General features: G+C 43.9%; 1 protein-coding gene across 10 annotated transcripts in view; it reads right to left on the reverse strand.

The window, feature by feature from the left end:
• Window positions 1-17,235, reverse strand: part of STIM1 (stromal interaction molecule 1) — a 190,912-nt gene that overhangs the window by 79,876 nt on the left and 93,801 nt on the right. For 6 of the 10 annotated variants that reach the window (XM_004768191.3, XM_004768190.3, XM_013064305.2 and 3 more), the window contains one exon: window positions 7,672-7,802. In XM_004768191.3, coding sequence (XP_004768248.1) covers window positions 7,672-7,802 — 131 coding nt within the window. Of the gene's footprint in view, window positions 1-7,671; window positions 7,803-9,693; window positions 9,815-17,235 lie in introns of those variants that run through there. The other 4 variants (XM_045071456.1, XM_045071451.1, XM_045071454.1 and 1 more) reach the window with 1 other exon arrangement.

Genomic DNA, 17,235 nt, shown 5'->3' on the forward strand with positions numbered 1-17,235 from the left:
CAGGGGTACTTCTATTCCCCAGGGCAACTGACAATTGGCAATAGAGACATTTTGGTTGTCACAACTTTGAGAAGAAGGAGTGATGGTGGAGGTTTGCTACCCATATCCAGTGTATAGAAGTTGGGAAGCTGCTAAACATCCAACAAAGAGAGCTCCCCACCACAAAGATCCGAAAACGTCCAAAACGTCACTAATGCTGATGTTAAGACACCCTGATCTAGGCCTTTGTGGACAAGTGGAATTTTTACAGGCAAATGGGAGCCAGAGAGACAATGAGATGAAAATTTATCTAAAGCAAAGGCACAGCGATTAGATAGAAAGAACACATTTGAGATGGTTGTAGCATGAAGTAAATGAACACTGTGTAATGTGAACTAGTTAGCCAAAGGCAGATTGTGGGAGCACTGAAGGGCAGGTTAGAGTTTACATTAATTTAGTAAGTAAAGGTAGACCACTCTTAAGTTTCATCATCTCTAAAACACAGTAACACCTAGCTCATACAGTGGTCGAGCATTAAAGGAAAGTGTATATGCAACAGATAGAACAAGGCTTGGCACACGGTAGGGATGTTCCTTTTCCACTGCACTCCCTTTACAAGGCAGAAGTAATGATCAGAGTCGTGCTTTAGTAATCCCAGTAATAGTGCAAAAAAAGACAAACTTACAGGCAAGAGAATATACTCAAAACCTTCAGGGCACAAAACAAGACATTTTAATTACGTGCTAAATTGAGTTGCTTTCGACTGTGTGCTATGGGAGTTAGTCCTGGGATGACAGAGGGATCGGTGGGGGCGGGGAAAGTCAGGGAAAGTTCAGGACAAGCGAGTCCCGAGCATTCCAGAAGATATCGAAGACTGATGTGGACAGGACCGAGGGCTGAAGGGGAGGGTAGAAGAAGTTAATCCCAGCCAGGCAGAACTAGCTGAGCAAAGATAGGGCACTGCAATAAGTGTGGAATGAGCCTGAGGCAGTGAGGGCCAGGGAAAACCACAGTGGTAGGAGGTCCGTCCAGAGAGTCTTAAGAAAGACTAAGGCCAGATCTGAAGGGATGGAGTGCTTGGCAAAGGAAGTCACGTGGAATTGGAAAAGAAAATCACATAGGACACAGGAAACCAAAATGTGACTTGGGAAGATCATTGGCAGCATGTACAACATGGGGGCTACAGGGGAAACTAGAGGCAAGGGAGCACGGAGAGGTGCCCACAGCCATCTGGACATACAGAAATAAGGCCCAAAGCCTAAGGAGGGAAAGCAATTCTTAGTAATCATGCTAGTACTTCTGGGCATACTCACCCACACCCAAATTAGTCCAGGCTGGCCAGAGCACCAGCTACGTGCAGGAAGCCCATGGGGCTTCTCTCCCTCCCTATGTACCACCTCCTATCAAGGCCAACTCCTTCAGGCCTCTGGACTTTGCAGGTGGAGCCTCTCCTCTCAAGGTTGAGTTCCCCCAGCACTGATTCCACCTGGTGCCAGATTCCATCTGGCCACAGTCCACACAGTCCCCCAGGACCCAACGGGCCCCATGGGGGGACAATACAAAAGGGAGAAAGCAAGTCAACTTCTACCCCATGTCAAAACAGATCTGATGACAGTATTATAGTATGGCTTTGTTGCTCAGAAATCCTCTAGCTGTCAGATGGGTGGGAGAAAAGGAGAAGTTCTCACTGGACCTTTTCAGAAGCACACAGGCAGGGGCCAGAGGCTGTCATGCCTCACCCCCACCATGTGGGCCACTCAGGGAATAGAGGACTGCCTCCTGCAGCACCTGCACCCAGGCCCTGGTCAAGTCACCATGCTGTTGGGGGGTGGCTCCCAGAGCTGAGTGCTACAGGTCATGGGATGATGAGAGAGCTGATTGGAAACTTGCTATAGAGCCCAGCCCTCACTATCTGCACCATCACACTGAGGGAGGAAAACACACAGATTTAGCACCTATCCGTGCACCAGCCATTTGCATACATTCAATTCTTACAACCCTCCAAAGAACTACCCTCCTCAAGGAGCTGAATAAATTGAGGCTTGGAGAGGTGCAGCTACCCGCCTATATGTCACACAGCAAGTGTGAATAGTAAAAGGTAACCATCACTGAGCCTCTTCCACACACCAGGCCTTGTCCTGAGTGCTCTTCACGCATTGCCTCTCATGAGCTTTGCAACAATTCCAGGAGACACCTACTATTATTGCTGCACTTCTAACAAGGAAACCGAGGCTAAATGAGATTCAAGAACTTCTCCAAGTCTCCATGGCTGCTAAAGGCAGAGCCAGGCTTAGACCTAGGGCTGTGTGACTCCATTGCACCACTTCTCAACCCCGTGCTATGCTCCCACACCACACACCACAGACACTAACGAAAACAGAAGTTGGTTCTGCAGCTTCCTGGGCTCCGACTGCTACCTACCCATCCCCATCCCCACCCCAAAATGTGTAATCACACCCTTGTTCAAGCCTCCCTTCTCAGCAGACACCAGGCTGCTACAGCAGTATTAGTCAGTCATTCCACACGGTGATTAAATTAAACACCCATTCTGTACAGGACGCGGCTGGGCATCAGGGAAATAGAGGCAAACAAATGAAATAAGGGTGGTCCCTGCCCTGAAAAGTCTCACAACCTGATGAGAGAGACACATCACTGAAGCAAACATTAAAATACAAATTGTCAGATGTAGGGGGCTTTCCTAGAAATACAGAAGAAACGTAAAGGGGAAAACCACCAGCATTCACTGACCTTCAGTCGTGTGTCTGCTCCTAAGCTGACAACTTTTTTCTTAATTAATATATGATGAAATTAACTTTGGGGGGATATAGTTCTATGAGTTTTGACACATACTTAGACTCTCATAACTGTCTTACAACCCAGACCCAGGAAAATTCTATTACTCCCCCAAATTCCTTCATTCTGTCCCTTGGTAATCAAACCCTCCCCACACTTCTAACACAGTAACCACTGACCTAGCTCCCATCCCTACACTTCTGTCTTTCTCAGAACGTCACCGAGATGGAATCACAGAGCATGTCACTTTTTTAGTCCGGTGTTTTTTACTGAGTACAAGGCCTTTGAGATTCATCTATGTGGTGTACATCAATATTCATTCCTTTTTTATTGCTGAGCCATTTCCCACCGTTTGTTTACACACTCACACATGGAAGGACATGGATTTGTGTCCGGCTTTTGGCCACTCCAAATAAAGCTACTATCAACACTATATACAAGTTTTAGTATGAATACAAATTTTCATTTATCTATAAGGGGTAAATACCTAGAAGCAGAATTGCTGGGACAGGTAATAAATCATGTTTAACTTTCTCAGAAGCTCTATAAGCAAACGTTCCGGTGGCTCTTCCTCCTTGCCTGACACTTGGTGGTGTCCATTTTTTAATTTTAGCCATTCTGCCAGATGTGTAGTGGTATCTCACTGAGGTTTTAATCTGTACTTCCCTAATGGCTGGTGATATTGAGTGATGTGAAATCTTTTCACACATTTCTTTGTCATCCATATAACTTCTTTGATGAAGTGTCTTTTTAAATCTTTTCCCATTCTGGAGTTGCTTGTTTTCTGTTGTTCAGTTTGGGAGTTATTTGTGCCAGAAACCTTTTTTATGATTTATTTATTTTTATTTTAAAGAGACAGAGAGAGAGAGACCATGCAATCTGGGAGAGGGATAGAGGAAGAGGAAGAGAATCTCAAGCAGACTCTCCGCTGAGCACGAACCCATCACGGGACTCGATCCCAGGAGCCTGAGATCATGACCCAGACCAAAATCAGGAGCCAGATAGCTGTTGCACCGAGCCACCCACACACCACTGTGCCAGAAACTTTTACCTTTTCTCAGTGCATTCTGACAGTAACCCTGCAATAGGAGTCATCAGCCACCATTTTACATAAGAAAACTAAAGGAGAAGTCACTAAACTACTACAATGACAATTCTTCCTGATTTCAGAATTTTACTCATTATTTAATTGCCTGTGACGTACAGACCACTAGAAGGCAAGCTCTATGAAAGCTGAAATCTTATCTGTTTTGTTTGCTATAGAATCCATATTCCTATAATGGTGCCAGGCACACAAAAGGTATTCAATAAAAATCCGTTTAACAGCTGGATAAATGCCTTGATTACCCATGTAGCCTCCAGGAAGACAATAACACTGCTCTCAAAATGTCAGGACAGGTCGAAGGGATGGTGGCTGTTGACTGCCTCTCCCTGTATACCTCAGACTGCCAGACAACCCGATAGGACCATCCCCCTGCAGCAAATCCTTTCCCAATGCGCAGTGTTCCCACCCAAGGTCTCAGTAGAACATAGGCCATGAATTTCCACACTGGTGGGCTGGTTGAACTTTCTCCCAGCCTTGAATGAGGGGCACCATCGCCAAGATTGCCATCTTGCTCATCTGAAGGGCCCACAATCCATAGCCTTTGCCAACTCAGAAGCAAGCAAAGAGAATCCTTGAGCAGCCAAACTGGCTGCCCCCCACACAACTGATTATATATTTTCTACAAAATGCCTGCTGAGTCTCAGCTTGCCATAAGTCAAATTTCATAGCTCACAGCAGAATAAAAACAGCAATTAGAAATGGGGATGAATCAAAGACAAGATGGAAATTATAGGAAGAAATCACAACAATGGATATGGGAATCCAGGAACTGGGGTAATCGTGTAAGAGGCCCTGAAGACGTGTTTTGAATGACTCAAATAAAGGCACCACTCTGTTCACAATAATCTTTGAAAAGAGAGACTTATTTCAAAAATGGCTAAATATTAAGAGAGCTAGAACTGAGGTTATAGTTCAGTCATCTGAAAAACTTACTGATATGAGGCTGAATAAAAATGAGGCCTTATAGGGCATCCCTTCAGACTTGCGTTAAGATCTTTGGGGAATCAGCAGGGCTTTTTAAGTGGTCATGAAAAGCTCATGTCCTTCATGGTCAGCACAAGCAGGGTTTCATCACTCACGACTCAGGGCCCATCAGCCAATATTCGAAGCTCTGAGCTGTCCACCCAATGCTCTAGTTAGCTAGAACCTGACCTCTAAGGTTGTCTCGTATGTTTACATGGACTTAAGCACACATACTTTGCTACCATTATTTCTCTTTCAAAGACAGTTGCTTGTGACGAGTCATGAAAACCCAGACTGGGAGGCCCCGCTCACCACCAGCTGAAGCCAAGGCAAAGCCAGAAGTTATACTGAAAAAGAACAGCTCACCACTGGCACAGAGAAGAGCAGGGTGACAGCTTTTGTGTTATTTTAGAACAGTTTGTGCTGATGAGCTTTTTGTTGTGGTAACATTCCTCTAAAAAGAACATTTTCTTCCTCCCCTCATTGACAAAGCAATCAGCAGAAAGTGAAAAAAAGGAGGAGCAGATAACAAAGATATCCAGGAATTTGTGGATCTTGGATCATATCACCTTCTTAACTGATGTGCCATCCATCCCCTAGTCCTGTGGCTAGGCCCCCAGAGAGAGATCAGGAAGCCTCTAGGCCTCATCTGCTTCTAGGAACATGGTTTTATTCTCAGCACAAGCAAATAAAATTTGGGTTCTTTGAGGGCCAGAGCCACTTCTAGATGCAACTAAAAGTTCTGCTACTTTTATCAGGCGTCCTTGCTCAAGGATCTACAGTTGGCAGGTTCAACAAGGAGACCTCTCTCAGCCAGGCTGCCTGAGCCCCGACTTTCCTTTCCAGGTTTTTGTCCTGCTGCCTTCCCCCACGGTTGCTCTGTCTGACCAAACCCACCCACCATGCTCTTACTACCTCCACATCTGTGCTCACGCTTGCTCCCTACTTACTACTCAGGCTGCCCCATTCCTTCCACGCCACCTGAATATCTACTTTTGCTCCAGGAGGTCTATTTTTGTCCTCCTATAAATTCCTTGGGCCTCATCTAATTCAACCTAATACAAGGATCCCCTCGGCTAACCAGTCAGTAGGATGCTGTTTTCTACAGGCCCACCCTCAGTGACTGGGAGCTCACTGCATACCTACCAAGAAAGCCTTTTCTACAAGATGGTGCTGGTAGACAATTCTTTATTCTAAAAGAATATGCCCATATTTTATTTTTCTCACACTGGTCCTGGTTCTGTCCTTAGAATAAGAGAAATAGTACACCAGTACTTCACAGCATGAGCTTTGAAATCAGATCTGTACTCGTACCCAGTGTGTCCTTGGAACAAGCCTTCCCAAGGCTCCAATCCTTGACAATAAAACCAACTTCAAAAGGCTGTTAAGAAAGGTAAAAGAGTTAATTATGCAAAGAGCTTAACACTGTGCCTGGCACGGAATAAGAATTCAATAAACGCTAGCTAGTGTTGTGGTTTTCATTGCCTGCACCATCGTTATTTAAATCTGATTCCTCCACTCCTAGTGTATTTGAAGATAGAAATTTTATTACCTGAATCTTTTCTTTTCCAGGCTCATGTTTCTCCACTAGCCTGTAAATGATATGAGGACAGATGCGTGTGTCCTCTTCACTGCCACAGCCCCATGTCTACAACCGTGCCTGGCACATACATGATATCTATAAATACTGAATTCTACTGGACGTCTCCATTTCATAGTTTCCTTGCCCTTCATTGTTCACGTCGCTCCTTTACAGGCTCTCACCGTTCCAGATGCTTCTAACAATGTGAGATCCAAAATTGAGCTCAAAACTTAAAAGGCAGACTGACAAGCAGGGTGAAGAGACTGGGCTTACCTCTCCCTTGTGACACACACCATATCATTATTAAAGATTTGGCACAACTTGGCCGCTTCACCAAACTGCTGGCTCGTGTTGAGCTGGAAATCAACTGAAACCTTTACATCTTTTCACACACGATGACTTCATACTCTGGGCTCTGTGTAATTGGAACTGCAGTGATGCCAAAAGGTGAGACAATAACAGTTTTTTCCTTCTAGAGATTTCTCTCATGCCTACTATCTGGACCACTCAACAGGCTCCCAGCAACTGCGGCATGCAATTCAGAATGATGTTTCTAAAAACATGTGTTTCGGGGCGCCTGTGTGGCTCAGTGGGTTAAAGCCTCTGCCTTCGGCTCAAGTCATGATCCCAGGGTCCTGGGATAGAGCCCCACATCGGGCTCTCTGCTCGGCAGGGGGCCCGCTTCCTCCTCTCTGCCTCCTCTCTGCCTGTGTCTCTGCCTACTTGTGATCTCTGTCTGTCAAATAAATAAATAAAATCTTTAAAAAATAAATAAGTAAATAAATAAAATAAAAAATAAAAACATGTGTTTCTTCCTCCCAAACAGAGTATAAACTCCCAGAGGGCAAGATAATGACCACCTTGACTTCTCTCCTGCTTGCCAACACAAGACTGAGCACACAGCAAGGATAGACGGATGCCCTCCGCCTGCAGCAGGATTACAGTAAGGAGGCAGGGGAACTGCAGAGACCAACCTCGGGGCTCCCTCTCCCTCTCAAACAGCACAGCACAGTCAGTGTTGTGCTTCTGGCTGGTAGGCAGATTGGAGCCAGTCCAGACAGAGACACAGACATCAGGCCTGCACGCGGACAGGCTGGGTCCTACAGAATCACCTCCCTTGACAAGGAGGAGCTCCTAGAGAACAAGCCAACATCAAAAACATCTCTCCACAGGGAAGAGTGTCTGGACAGCTTTCGGGGACTGTCCACACAGGGAGAGAAGAGAGCCACGGCACGGTGAGAGAGCTCACCTCATCGCTTTCTTCCACATCCACATCACCATTGGCATCATCATCCATCAGCTTGTGGATGCTGCGGACTGCGTCAAAGCTGAGCTTCTCATCCTCACTGTGGCACAGGGGCTTGTCAATCCGGCAAAACTCTGTACAGGAAAAGCAAGAGACAACATTACTGTGGGCCGTGCCCCGCCTGTCCCTGGGTCCATAGCTTCCAGCAGCTAAATCCTCAGGCAGTCACTTCACTGGCTATTTCTACAGCAAGAAAAGGGTTTCATGCAGTCTTCAACTCTCTCCCCAACAATGTGCTGAGCTTCCCCATTTAGGGACAATGCCTTATTATCCTAATCAATCCCTGGCAGGCAAGTCAAGAATAAAACTAGGACTACACGGGAATCGGGCGCCTGGGTGGCTCAGTGGGTTGGGCCTCTGCCTTCGGCTCAGGTCATGGTCTCAGGGTCCTGGGATCGAGCCCCACATCGGGCTCTCTGCTCAGCGGGGAGCCTGCTTCCCCTTCTCTCTCTCCCTGCCTTTCTGCCTACTGTGATCTCTGTCTATCAAATAAATAAATAAAATCTTTTTTAAAAATGTTGAGTTTTTAAAAAAAGGAATACACTGGGATCTAGAACAAAGAACATGAATAGGTAACTCACAAGAAAATATATATATAAATGAAAGAAAATACAAGCAACCAATGGACATAGGGGGAAAAGTTTCGCCTTACTAGTAAGGGAAGAAATACATATTCAGATGAATATCACTTTGAGTCAGTCGATAAATAAATGTGCATTAATACAGTCTTTCTAGAAACAGGAACACATCCCATTTACTACAGTGGCAAAAAAATAAGTTTTCCTTCTCATTCACCTTATCACTGCTGGGAGTAGCAAAGTGCCAGCCCTGGACTCGCTGCAGAGAGCCCTCACCTGCTGAGCTATACAGTCAGCGAGAGCTATCAGGCACCCATGGTCCTGAGCACATCAGCTACAACAATGTGGGAAGCCCACAGGCCCCCAGGGCAGCTTCCTCCACCACCAATACACAGTCATGTGGCACTAAAGCCAGCACAAGAGCTGAGGCCACCTAACCCTCCCTCTCTTAGAACCCTGTGAGGGCCCCTGAGTGGCTCAGTGGGTTAAGCCTCTGCCTTCAGCTTAGGTCGTGATTCCAGGGTCCTGGCATCAAGCCCCTTATCGGGCTCCCTGCTTGGAGGGGAGTCTGCTTCTCCCTCTCTCTCTGCCTGCCTCTCTGCCTACTTGTGATCTCTGTCTGTCAAAAAATAAAATCTTTAAAAAAAAAAAAGAAGAAGAAGAACCCCGGGAAACACTATGCACACAGCAGAAAGAGCCTAGCATCTCGCCTTAGTTCTACGGTGTAACCCTAGGGAGGTCACTTCCCTTCTCCAGGCCTCAAGCTCGGGTATCTGAAAAAGACATTGTAAGTAAAGTTTCTAGAATGTCTTCCAATGGTTAGATTCTAAAATTCCTCTTTCCCTGTGACCCTGATCTTGATAACTTCTCTCTGGCAGGAATCCTCATATTACTCCCAAGGAAGAAGATGTCACAGAAGAGAAAGCAAGGACCGGGAGAAGAGGCTGCTGCTGTGAAGCCTTCTAGAAAGCACTAATCAAAGACCTGAAACATTCCACTCCATTTAATCATTTTCCTGTCTGCTGTCAAAGGCAGCAACAGGACAGGACAAGTCACCTCCCTCTCACTGGCTAGTTGCTCAAATCCTTTTCAAAATGAGGGAGTGCTATAAATGTTAAATGTGGAAAATGTCCCATATGTGACTCAGTAAAAACAGGTTGGATACTGGAGCTCACAGATGGTAACTGTTGTGCCCAAAGTCAAAGACAGCTGAATAGCCACAGCGAGAGCCCAGGCCTACTGACTCCCAGGCCCACACTTCACCTGACTGCTTTTATGCCAAGGCAACCAAACAGCTTTAAGGTGTTCTGGAAGTCACAGATGGTAAGAAGTCCACTGAGGAAATGGCTTTATAGAAGCCAAAAAGTAAGATAAACAGTATACATACCAAAGAAATATCTCCATATAATCTTATATTCTTCTACATTTGTCCTACAAGTTGGAGTGGAGGGTGGGGTGGGTACTGAGAGAAAGAGGAGAATGCAGCCAAGCATTAAGGCATTGTTTCTCAACTTCCTCACCAACAAGAGTTCTTGGCATGATCGTTTTCGTTCATGGACTCCTATCCACGAACTACCTATCCAAAAAAGAATTGCAGTAAGTAACGACTGGTTCATAGACAGAAGCACACAGCACTGGGATTAATATTACCAACATAATGCTTTCCTTCCCTTACTCCTATTTTTGTGTTAATCAAAGGCACACATAATTGCCTATCAGAACAAGGAAAAAAATTTTAATTGCCTCTCAGAGATTTTTGATCAGCACATGATGTACCCATTTAAAAAATATTTACTGGGTGTTCTTTATGTGCCAGGCTCTATAATCAGCATGGGGCATAAAGAGATGAGATCTCATCCCTGCTCTCAAGGAGCTTAGTTATAAAACTAGAGGAGAGGGGTGATAATTACACGATGTGCTAAGCACCATGATAAAAAGAAAGAATCAGGATTACCCTAGAGGTCAGCAAACTTTTTCTGTAAAAGGCCAGATGGTAAACAATTTAGGATCTATGAACCAGATAGCCTCTGTTACAACTACCTAACTCTATCATAGAGCACAAAGGGTGCCATAGACAAAACATAAGTGCACAAGCTTAGCTGTGTTCCAATAAAACTTTATTCACAAAAACAGGTAGTGGGCTGAATTTGACCACTGGGCCATAGTTTGCTAAGCCCTGTTCTAGAAAACCATAGGTAGCACACCTGAACCATATTAAGGTGACAGATTTTTGAACCAAAGCAAAGAAATCCAGTCTTTTCACTAGCCTGTTTCCACACACAGGTTTCTCATAAGTAAAGCACAACTTCCTTTTAAGTTTTATTTATTTAAGAAATCTCTATACCCAATGTGGGGCTCCAACTCACAACCCCCAGATCAGGAGTCTCATGCTCTTCCAACTGAGCCAGCCAGGTGCCCCAAAGCATAACTTCGAATAGCATTTTCTTAATGCTGAACTAGTTTACTGAACTCTAGGGATGGGGGGCAGAGGGAATCTCCAGGCCAGGCACCATTGGCCTAAGTCACCCAGCCCCTTTCCCGAAGGCCTATGGCAGGTCCAAGAAGTTTGGACTTCCAACACTAGGCTCTGGTTTGTAACCTGATCAGACACACAGGTGACCTTTGCTGCTGGCATCATCAGACATAGAGAAAGATTAAAGGGATTGGGGATAAAGGGATACAAAATCTTGATGTCCCATAAGGCCAGAGAATCCTGTCCAGAAAAACCACGTTAGCCAAAATTCACAAATGACTCCTGCTATCAAGCATTTCCTAGGCTGTCTCTCTTTCCTTCCTGAGACCTTTCTATCATCTCTTACACATTCCAATCTGGCAAGGTTTCCCACAGCCATGTGGAAATAGCCTTGGAAGATCCAACGATTTAGCAATGCATTATTAGTAAGAGCCCTGAATTTGTAGTCAGAACATGCATATCAAAACCTCAGCTCCATCAGTTACAACTATATGATGTTGGACAAGCTGTTTAACTTCTCTGAGCTTCCAATGCCTCATCTGTAAAATGAGGACAAACTCTGTAAGCAGACCACATTTGTTCAAACACCTTGCATAGGGCAAGCAGAAAGCTGACAATCCATACATCTGTAGTCTCCTTCTTTCCTCCCAGAGAAACAAGTGAGCAGCTCCCATCCTCTGCTAACCAGCCACTCTCTCTGTCAGATGATGAAGAATCAAACACAAACATACAGTCCAATAAGATAGATCAGCATATGTTCTAGATGAGCTGACAAGTGATTATAACAATAGTCTATATTCCCACAACACTTATGATCTATCACTGAGAACATTTATCATACTGTGTTGCAGTTCTCTGTTTGTCTTCCCTATGAGACTGTGATTTCCAGAAGGGATTGGGACCATGTCCTCAGCCCCAAGCAAAAGCCAGGTTCTTGATAGATGCTCATTCAATGTCTTTTGATGAATACTTAAATACCAACTAACAATTATGTGTAGGCTTTCTCTAGGCAGAAAAGAGAATTCTAAGTAAAAAGATTAGTTCAGAACCAGGTTTTTAAATTGTTGGATCTCAGGGCCCCTGTATACTCATGAAAATTGAAAATCCCCAAACTGATATTTACCATATTAGAAATTAAAATACAAATTCTAGTAGTAATTAGTTCCTTTTAGACCAATAAATCTCCTATACATTAATAGAAATATGATTTTTTATGAAAAATAATTGTTTCCTGGAAAAAATGTTTTCTGAGAAGAGTAGGATTATTTTACATTTTTGCAAATCTCCTTAATATCTTGATTAATGGGAAATGGCTGTAGTTTTATACCTATGTCCACATTCAATGTGTTGTTTTGATCCAAGATCAAAACAGGTATGTAGCTGGAAAAGACAGGAGTATTTTAATAACTTCTCAGATAACTGTAAACATTCTTCTCTAATATTACATCAAAACTCAATAAGTAGTAGATTTATTAAAGATTAGGTGCAATGTGAAATTTGAAACTAACTGGATGAACTTTTTGTACTTTATTACATTAAAATCTATTGCTCTATCTTGCACTTTCAATGATCTTTTATCAGGTGTGATTTTGTAACACGATACACTTGGTCACATGAAAACTAGTGATTCGATGAGTTAGGCCTAGCTTCCAAATTGGTCCATTTCATCCATATAATAGCAAAACAATCAGTTATTAATATCACCACTAATTTCATCAGAAAAGTTTTATTATTTATTTATTTATTTATTTGAGAGATTGAGAGACAGCTCCAGCAATCACAGGGGGGCAGGGGGAAGGGTGCAATGCAGAGGGAGCATGGAGTCTGATGTGGGGTTTGATCTCACAACCCTAAAATCATGATCTGAGCTGAAATCAAGAGTCAGACACCCAACCAACCAAACCACCCAATTGCCACCTTTCTTCTTTCTTTCTTTCTTTCTTTCTTTTTTTTAAAGTAGCCTCCATACCAAGCATGGAGCCCAACACAGGGCTTGAACTCATGACCTTGAGATCAAGACCTGAGCTGAGATCAAGAGCTGGACCCTTAACCGACTGAGCCACTGAGGTGCCCTCATCAGAAAAGCTTGAAATCTGGGGAAGCGTCAAGCTCACAGTGGCAGATACAAGTTTTCCACAATTCTAAGTTTTAAATAAAAGCTAGAATTTTATCATTGGCAACAAATACTACCAGTGGTTTTCCTCTAAGTAGCAGACTCATCTCATTCATTTTCAAGAAAATATCGGCCAAATAATTAGTTTCAGTAACTATAGTTTATCTCTCAGTTACTCTTTCAAATAAAAATAGTGTTTCCTGGGGCACCTGGGTGGCTCAGTCTTTAAGCATCTGCCTTCAGCTCAGGTCAATCCCAGGACACTACGATCAAATCCCACAAGGGGCTCCCTGCTCAGTGGAGAACCTGCTTCTCCCTCTCTCTCTCATCCCTGCTCGTGTTCTCTCTTGCTACCTCTGTCTCTCTCTTTCAAATAAATAGAATCTTTAAAGAAAAAAAGTGTCCCCTGAAGAAAGGAGGTAGTTCAGCTTCCAACTTGATGATACAAACACTCTTCCTTAAAATAAACATCAAATTCTACCTGCAGCAAAAGTGCTTTATGCATATTTCCTGTTTCATCACACAGAATACTAAAGAGACATGTATTTGTGGGATATATTTTAATAGAATTCATACACTTTTACTTCTATATCGAAAAAAAAAATTTTTTTTAAACAGAGCATATGAAGGTGAGGAAAACAGTGACCAATGGCACATTTGGTGCCACTGCTTTGACTCCTAAAAGGGAACCAACAGTTTTACTTAATTGCTTTCATGCCACCAGTACAAATGTAGACATGGTGGGAAAAAAAGCAAGTAACATCTTAGCATTATTACTAAAATGTCTTTGACCTTTTGGACCTCTGAAAAGGTCTTGGTGATCCTCAATGGTCTGCAGACCACGTTTTGTTAATCACTGGCAGGCAAAACCACAGTCTTTCCCCCGTGTCCCAAGCTCCTCTCCATTCTCCAGGTGGAGCTAATCGTTCACCACTCTATGCTCCAAAGCACTTTATACACAACTCCGCTGTATTAATTTTCATGCTCTGATGTTCACATACCACGTCCAGAAAAGGGCAAGGACTAGGTTTGACTCACTCTATCTTCCAGGGCCTAGGATGGCACCTTCACTAACATCCACCGTCAAGTAGGAAATCAGTAAATGTTGGCTGAATGAATGAATGTGTGAGTAAATGGATTTATAGTAAACCGTATCTCCTCCAAAGACAAGAGAATTGCTGAGAACAAATGACCAATTCCTCCCACCAATATCCACCATCCACCTGATGCCTCCTCCCTTCCAGCCAGTTTCTCAACACTGAACAATAATTCCTCCCCCTGAGACCACAGATCTGCAGGCATGCGAAGCAGAGCCTGGCAATGGATTGTCTGGTGTGAGACATAAGCCCAAAGGGAAAGAAGTGAGAGAAACAGCAGGTAAGGAAGAAGGTATAGATCAGGAACAGAGAAGGCCACTAGACTGCTCCTTACCACTTGGCTGGCACCTGAAGGGATTCTGGAAATTGTGAAATCTTGCAAATAATTTCTCCACTTCACCTCCCACCCCCCAAAGCGGGACCAGGAAGCTCTGCAGGAATTCTCCATGGGAACAGAATCCATCCTTACCCTTAGAATGGGCTCCAACGACTCTTAAGACAGAGCACCAGCCCTAGGAAGACTCAGATTCGACCAAGGACCAGGACATTCCAGAGATAAAACAGCACAGAAGGGGCGCCTGGGTGGCTTGGTGGGTTAAAGCCTCTGCCTTCGGCTCAGGTTTTGATCCCTGGGTCTTGGGATCGAGCCCCACGTCAGGCTCTCTGCTTAGTAGGGAGCCTGCTTCTACCTCTCTCTCTGCCTGCCTCTCTGCCTACTTGTGATCTGTTTGTCAAATAAATAAATAAAATCTTAAAAAAAAAAAAAAAGTCCAGAAGCTGAAGCTAGGGCTGGTGTCTGGAGAGGGGAGAGGGGAAGGGGAATAGGAGGAGAAAGGACCCTCTACACAGAAATGTAAAGAATGAGAAGGGGAACTGGTTTGGGACCTGGAACTGTCAAGAAAGGGCCCCCTTGGAATACCGCACATAGTAGGTCCAGCCACAGAGGAAAGAGGGCTCAACTCCCAGGGGCTGGGTGAAATCCAGCCTCCTGAGGGATGCTCTTGCCCCTGTTAGAACATCCAGTCTCATATCCAAGCAAAGGCCCAGCTCTTCTCAGCACGGGGGTCAGGAATTCAGAAGAGATTTCCTTATGGACAAAGCTGGCACTGGTATCAGCCACCCAAGCAGCACGGACACAAAAGAATTCCTGTGTCTCCCCCCAGGGAGAATACATCAAAAAAAAAATAACCCATACAACACCAAGAGTGAACCCTGAGAGAAGCTATGAACTTCGGGTGATCATGATGTATCCATGTAGGCTCATCCTTTGTAAAAAATGTACCACTCTGGTAAGTAACATTGGTAATGGGGTTGGCTATGCATATGTGGAGGCAGAGAATATGTGGGAAATCTCTGTACCTCCCTCTGAATTTTGTTGTAAACCTGTAACCACTCTTAAAAAAAAAAAAAAAAAAAAAAAAAAAAAAGCACAGCCTACGATATGTGTGTGGTCAGTAAATATTTTTACAATTCTTACTAGCATACTTTAAAAATATTATATATGTTTATTATAATGCACGATAACTATATTTTGACTCTAAACTGCAATCTGAATACTTCGGTAACAATTATTTTAATTCATATGAAATATAATTATAGAAAGCCCTCAGGGGAAAGGAAAAATTCACAGCCTTGGCAATGTAAAGAGTTTCGATATGCAACATACTGAGCTATATAACCTCTGATTCCACGAGCACTTCTAACTTTGTACCTCTTCTGGCCTTACTTCAGTCAGCTTACAACTGCAGTTATTTGAAGGTATCTGAAGGCAAAGCTCACGTCTTATTTTTTCATAGCACCTACTACCACCTCACACATGATACACTTATTTGTTGATTGGCTTATTGTCCATCTCCCTCCAACAGAAGCAAGGCTCACAGAACAGGGACTTTTTTGTTCCCTTCAGTATCCCCCCCAGAGACTCAGACAGTGCCTGGCACACAGTAGGTATTCAATATAGATCTGCTAAATGAAGGACTGTTTTCTTGAATGTGCAAAAGCAAGTTTCTCCTCCAAACCTGACTTTTCAGTGTTGAAGTTTTGAAGAAACTGATCTGCATTCAATCCACGGCTCTCTCTTTTTTTCATACTACTCTCTCTCCTAAAGGGATCTTACCTCTCCTCAGAGCCCTGATTACCTTTTAAAGAAATTACTAATTGATGCCAATTCTCCAAAAAAAGCAAAATGATCTTTCTGCTGCAAGTTTCACTTGTGACCCTCAGAAACCCACAGAAGCCAACTACTTACTAAATATCTCCACACAAGGATGCCTGACAGGAACGTGAACTCATCATGTCTAAATCCAAAGTCATTAGTTCCCCCCAGACTTCCTACTTCTCCAGTTGCTTGTGTCAAAAACCTTCACATCTCACTTTCACTCACTCCCCACTTCTAAACAAGCACCAATCCTAGTTCCAGGACTCAACTATTCCAAATCCTCTCCTCACAGGGGAGAGATTCTCAATACTTACTGAGAATCAGCAGGAATGCTACCCACAGGCAGGGCTAGTACATACCAGCTGATTGATTATCCAGCCAAGTCACCTCCCTACTCAATACCCTTCAAAAGCTTTTCATTACTCTTTTTTTTTTTTTTAAAGATTATTTATTTGTCAGAGAGAGAGAGAGCACAAGCAGAGGGATGGGCAGGCAGAGGGAGAAGTAGGTTCCCCACTGAGCAAGGAGCCCAATGTGGAACTCGATCCCAGGACCCTGGGATCATCACCAGAGCTGAAGGCAGACACTTAACTGACTGAGCCACCCAGGCATCCCAGCTTTTCATTACTCTTAAGATGAAGTTCAAATTTCTTAAAGTGGTCTGCAAGGCCCGGCATGATTTGTCACCTGTCACCTTTCTGGTCTCATGTCCAGCAACTCCTGCAGCTTTGTGCAATCCTCCTTTGGTGTTCCAAGTCTCTCCCCTCCCTTCTACATGTAGTACACTGGTTCTCAACTCCAGCTGCATATTAGACTCACTTAGGGAGCACTGATGTTGCTGACGCTCAAGCCCCATCCCAGACCAATTAAATCAGTATCTCTGTGGATGGGACCTAGGTATGGGTTTGGTTTTATGGGGAGTTGTTGCTTTTTTTTCTTTGAGACATAACATATATACAGTAAAGTATATAAACATATAGATCAACTAACTTTTACATATGCATATATTTAAGTAATTACCACCAAAATCAAGAAATAAAACATTCCCAACGCTCTAGGAAGACCTCCTCCCTCTTGCCCCTTTCCAG

The sequence above is a fragment of the Mustela putorius genome, unplaced genomic scaffold (genome assembly GCF_011764305.1).
Source record: "Mustela putorius furo isolate JIRA1106 unplaced genomic scaffold, ASM1176430v1.1 tig00003987_pilon_pilon_pilon, whole genome shotgun sequence".
In the NCBI taxonomy this organism is placed as follows: Eukaryota; Metazoa; Chordata; class Mammalia; order Carnivora; family Mustelidae; genus Mustela; species Mustela putorius.